Genomic DNA, 5,565 nt, shown 5'->3' with positions numbered 1-5,565 from the left:
CTCTATGAGTTCGAGGCCAGCCTGGTCTACAGAGCTAGTTCCAGCACAGCTTCCAAAACAATACAGAAGGACCCTGTCTCGAAAAACCAAAAAAAGAAAAAGAAAAAGAAAAGAAAACAAACAAACCAAGTGTGTTGGGGGAATCTACGAGCATACAAGGGATCATATTAAACCAGAAGTAGCTCTTTGGGCTGAGCAAATGAATGAAAATCAAACCCTCCAGGTTCGAAGATCTCAAGTGACTTTCTTAGTCTCACCTAGCAAGAGAACCAAGCTTCAACTCTTGGTCTTATCTTGGTCTCTCTGTGCCCTGCATGAAGCAACACTGGAGACTTTTGAGACGTTCTCTCAGCAGCAAGGTAAGAGGGTTTATTACATTGTTTATAATGTAGTGTGTCCTTCCCCATGCACGGCAATGTCAAGATATCAATACTAACCTGTAGATGAAGATAGTGAGAGAGAGAAGCAAACCAGCACTCTTAATGTACTGCAGGCATTCAATTCTGGGGCCGAAATGCAATCCTAAATTTTTCAAGGGTAAAAGGTAAAGTCGGTCCCAAACTCAGGGTTACCTGCCTCCAAATTTCTCATAATTCTTTGTCCTCACCGTGGCAGCCTGCAATTGTCTCCAAGTGTGTCACTTGCTCAACTTTGATTTAACCTCTGAAAAGGTAAGGTTTGTGACCAGTGCTCAGTTCTACGGCACTGATCTGTGAGTCTGCGGAGGGATGGTTAATTATACTTGGGGTCTGTCTGGAGGACTCAGAGGAGAGTCCCACAGGAGAGTCATTTCCAGGGACTTGAAGGAGGGAACAAGGAGAAACCCTGAAGAATCTGTTCCTCTTCATTCTGTTATCATTTCAGTGGTAACTTTGGGATTTATTGTTGTTGATTTTTCATAGGCTTACTTTAATTACACACACACACACACACACACACACACACACACACACCTACTTTGTACTGTGCTACAAAGCATCTTCATTTTGTTCCTTTTGAAAAATAGAAAGCTTCAGTTGCTTGGGGCTGGGGTTCAATCTCAGCACTTACATCGGGTGGTTTATAACCATCTGCAACTCCAATCCCAGAGATCCAACACCCTCTTCTGGCTTCTGTGGGCACTTCCTGCTGTACATAGATATATGCAGGCACACATACATAAAATGAAAATAAACAAAATTTTAAAAAAAAAGAGGCAATTGCTTCCAAATAAATTACTTTCTTGGTATTTATCTAATCAGTTTAATCTTGAGGCTTCTGAATAGTACTCCTAATCAATGGCTTTTAGTTTTTAAAGAGTAAGTTGTATAGCTGGGCCACAGTGGTGCACACCTTTAACAGTACTCATCAGGCAGAGTCAGGCAAGATCTCTGTGAGTTTGAGGCCAGCCTCGACTACAAAGCAAGTTCCAGGACAGCCAAGGCTACACAGAGAAACCATGTCTTGAAAAACGAAACCAAACCAAACCAACTCAACACCCTCAAAAGAATTAATTTTATTTTACATGTTGAGTGTTTGCATGTATGTATGTCTATGTTCCATGTGTGTGCAGTGTCCACAGAGGCCAGAAGAGGGTGTTAGGTCCTTGGGAACTGGAGTCACAGATGTGTGTGAGCTGTCATACGGATGCTGGGAACTGAACTCAGGTCCTCTGCAAGAGCAGCCAGTGCTCACTCTTAACTGATGAATCATCTCTCCAGCCCACAGTGGCTTTCTAATGTTTTTAAAATGATTGTTTTCCAAAGCTGTGGCTTCTTTCTTCATCATTGTCATCCAGTGGCTTCAAAGCCCTTTCTGTTTTCATAAATAACAACAACTCCAGCTTGGGGCATTCTCCTGAACACAACAGAGTCAGCCACCCCCACCTATAGATGCAGCAACCATGATTCAACCAACTATAGATCAAAAGTAGTTTAAAAATTGCATCTGTGTTGAACATGAATAGACCTTTCCTATTTATAATTTCTTAAAGGCACATCATAACAATTATTTGTATAGTGTTTACATTGTATTAGATCTCATAAGTATCTATAAATGATTAAAGTGTATTGGAGAGTAAGTGGAGGTTACATGCGATTACTATACTATTTTACATAAATTTTACATAAATGATTTGAATATCTACAAGTTTTGGTATGGGAGGGGTCCTGAGGCCAACTCATCATGGATAGAAAGGATGACCCAGCAGTTTACCTTTTCAATGATTTATTAAACATCTTTATTTGGTGGTATTTACCTCCAACAGGCCACAAACAAGGTCCTGCCTTGGATCATTCCTCCTTTTATAATTCACGCCGACCCCAGAACTTGAAACTCTTCCACTCATTCAGAAGACTCTGTTTCATCTATCCTTGTTCGCAGAGGTTAGACTCACTCCCCAGTGCTCCTGTTACTCCTGCTGCCTCTGAGACTTGGGTGGAAGCTGTGTGTAAACAAAGGGTCTCTGGAGACACAGCCCAACTGTCAGTGCTTCAGTCCCCATCTCCCCTTCCAAAAACAGAAGCCCCTCTTCCTTCCAAGCCTTGCCTTTCCTGCTCTGCTCTTTCAAATCCATGTAGCGCGTCACTGAGCGCATTGTACCGTGGTGGCTCTCCTCCAGCCACCAGAACACGAGGCAGAGTTCTCGAGTTGTGTGGAGGATACCAAGATTGCTTCCTGCTCTCACCACCTCTGAGAGTCTGAACCAAGAATCATATTCTAGTCTCTTCTGGGCTCGCTGTTCTTTCTTTTCTGCAAGCTTGGTCCACATCTTCTCTTTCTTTTGTCTACAATTTTTTACTTATTTCCTGAAAGCTTCTCTCCTCATCCAGGTCCATGATGGCTTTTGTATCAGTTCCCATCATTTCACTGCATTGAAATTGGACTATCTCTGTGTAGCCTTGTGTGTGCTTGCGTGCGTGCGTGCGTGCGTGCGAGTGCGTGTGTGTGTGAGTGTGTGTATGTGTGTGTGTGTGTGTGTACACATGCACACTCGCTAGAGCTATAACCCTGCTCTGGGCATGCTGAATATGTGCTCCACCACTGAGCCACACCTCCATCCCTCTCCTCTAAATATCCAGTCTATTGAAGGCAAAGACCATATTCCCAGGGCCTGGAGAAAGAAACATCCAGTTCTGACAGTTACCAGCCACCTGTACAGCACTGTGTCAAAAGACCCATCTGTCCTTCTCCTTGATGCCTCAGAGGTTTTAACACCCTTGAATACTCCAATCTGATCACACAGCCTCCTGCCTTTCATTGGTAAAGCCATTCACCTTGTTTCTGCTTCTGTGCTTGATAAATCTGTCCTCCTGGTTTCTCTCACACCTGACTGCAACTCATCTACTTGCTGTCACTAGTCAGCACCCCCTCCCCGAGCACTAGGGTAACAGCTTCCACACAGCTCTCTTGGCCACCGCATTAGACACTTCAATCTGCACTCTCCCGTGGCAGCTGGGTGATCACACAGAGTATGATCTGGCCACCTACTTGCTTTGGATTCTTCAACGAATATTGCTTGGAGTAAAAACTCAAACTTCCTGCCATGACAGATGAGGTCTTCTATTGTCTAGCCACTCCTGCCCATCCAAGCTTCATTTCTTCCCATAGCCCTGTAACCACTCACACTAGGGAAACAGCAGTGAGTGTCCACATCTGCTGTGTTTATGTATAACTCCAGTCCTAGAATAGGTTTCCTTTTCTCTATCCCATCCTTCCTAGAGAACACTTTATTATGCTTCAGCTCTCATTCAAACCACCAGTGCATTCCTACCTGTGGTGAATGTCTCCTCCCCCTCCTTTCCTCAGGGTTTTGTACAGAAACTACTATAGATTGCTATATCTGGGCTCTCCTTCTGGAAAGAGACATTTTTTTTCTCTTTCTTTGCAATCATTAGTTACAACGATGTATGCAGAATAAACATCTGATGGGTGTACAAATAAATAAACGACTAAAACATATGCTGAGGGGAGAGAACCAGGGATGGTCTCATGCTTTGCCAGTGGTAGTTCAGAATGAGTAGGTGATTTTCAGAAAGTGGACATAAGATTCTCAAAGATGAATGCAGATAAGCTGGACACTCACACCTCTAATGCAAGCATTTGGCAAGCTAAGAAAGGGGAATTAACATTGAGTTCCAGGTCATCATGAGCTACTTAAGGAGTTCTAGACAGCTGAGGCTATAGAATAGAACCTTGTCATGAAAAGAGTTTGACTATAGCATGACAAACCATACCAGAGATGACTCACTCACATGAATGCCTCTCCTGATAGTGAGAGTGATTTTGGGACCTACCAATTCTGGAAGGTCAGCCAGGAAGCTCTCCATGTGAGGGCAGGGACTGGGGCTTCTCAGTGGAAACCTGTTGCTGAGTCCTTTGGAACAGAGTTTCCAGGTGCTGCCTGATTTCCTTGGTTCTGGCCCCATAGATGATGGGGTTGACCAGACACGGGAGCAACAGGTAGAAGGCACTGAGCAGGTTGTGCACGTCTTGGGAGGCAGTGCGGGCCACACGGTAGACGATGGATGAGGACATGGTGGAGGAGTAGACCGTGAAGATGACCAACAGGTGGGAGCCACAGGTATTCAGGGCCTTGGACCGTGCTCCACCTGATGAAATCTTGAAGGCAGCATGGATGATACGGGAGTAGGAGGCTCCTAGCAGAAGCATATCGAGGACTCTATTGAAGATGCGAACAGCGAGCCCCACAGTCTTATTCAGTGAGATGTCCCCGCAAGAGAGCTTCATCAGGGCCATGTGCTCACAGGCAAAGTGGGGGATCACATCCGAGCGGCAGAAGCGGACCCGGGAGGCCAGCACCACCACAGGAGTAACGATGCATGTGCTCCTGGTGGCCGCCAGCCCCACCAGACCAGCCAGTAACTGCCCTGTCACTATCTCTGGGTAGCGGAGAGGATAGCAGATGGCCACATAGCGATCCAGGGCCATGACCAAGAGGATGTTGCAGTCAAAGACAATGAAGAAGTAGATGCAGAACATCTGTCCCAGGCATCGAGGGAGGGAGACGCGGTTGAAGCGTGTGGAGAAGCTGAACAGCATGGCAGGCAGTACAGTGGTGGCAGCGCAGATGTTGACAGCCAGGAGCAGGGCGATGAGCAGGTACATGGGCTGGTGCAGGCTCCTCTGGGATGCCACCGTGTGGATGACCAGGGCGTTGGCGAAGAGGATCACCAGGTAGAGGCTGAGGAAGGGCAGCACCAGGAGGGCTCTGGCTTCCTGCATCCCTGGGAAGCCCACCAGGAGGAAGCTGGTGTAGGACTCGTTGTAGGTGCCATTGCTCCACCCTGACATGATGCCTGAGGGCACAGGGCGGCTCCAGGGAGGAGGAGGGGCAGGGTGCCTGGTTTCAGTGCCTGAAAGGCCCTGCAAGAACCTGCCCCAGCCTCACCAGGCTGGCCTGGGTGCTTTGCCAGCCATCAACTGCAGCATTTCTATGGAGGAAATGAAGAGCTACGTGTTAACATTTCGTGTAGTACTTTAAGAAATAAATAGCTTCCACAGTCCCTACCCATTCGCTCTCCCTTCGTTTCCACGGAGTCCTTATTGAAGACCTACTGTGTGCTA

The 5,565-nt window shown here is 46.5% G+C and overlaps 1 protein-coding gene across 1 annotated transcript; it reads right to left on the bottom strand.

Moving 5' to 3' along the window:
• Positions 1–4,287: 4,287 nt before the first annotated feature.
• LOC101826622 (olfactory receptor 52K1-like) lies at positions 4,288–5,292 on the bottom strand. Its single transcript, XM_013116300.1, has one exon. The coding sequence runs from the start codon at positions 5,290–5,292 to the stop codon at positions 4,288–4,290; it is 1,005 nt and encodes a 334-aa protein (XP_012971754.1).
• Positions 5,293–5,565: the final 273 nt, after the last annotated feature.

Source organism: Mesocricetus auratus, unplaced genomic scaffold, assembly GCF_017639785.1.
Source record: "Mesocricetus auratus isolate SY011 unplaced genomic scaffold, BCM_Maur_2.0 Super-Scaffold_4256, whole genome shotgun sequence".
Taxonomy (NCBI): domain Eukaryota; kingdom Metazoa; phylum Chordata; class Mammalia; order Rodentia; family Cricetidae; genus Mesocricetus; species Mesocricetus auratus.
This window is presented reverse-complemented; position numbering and strand designations above follow the sequence as displayed.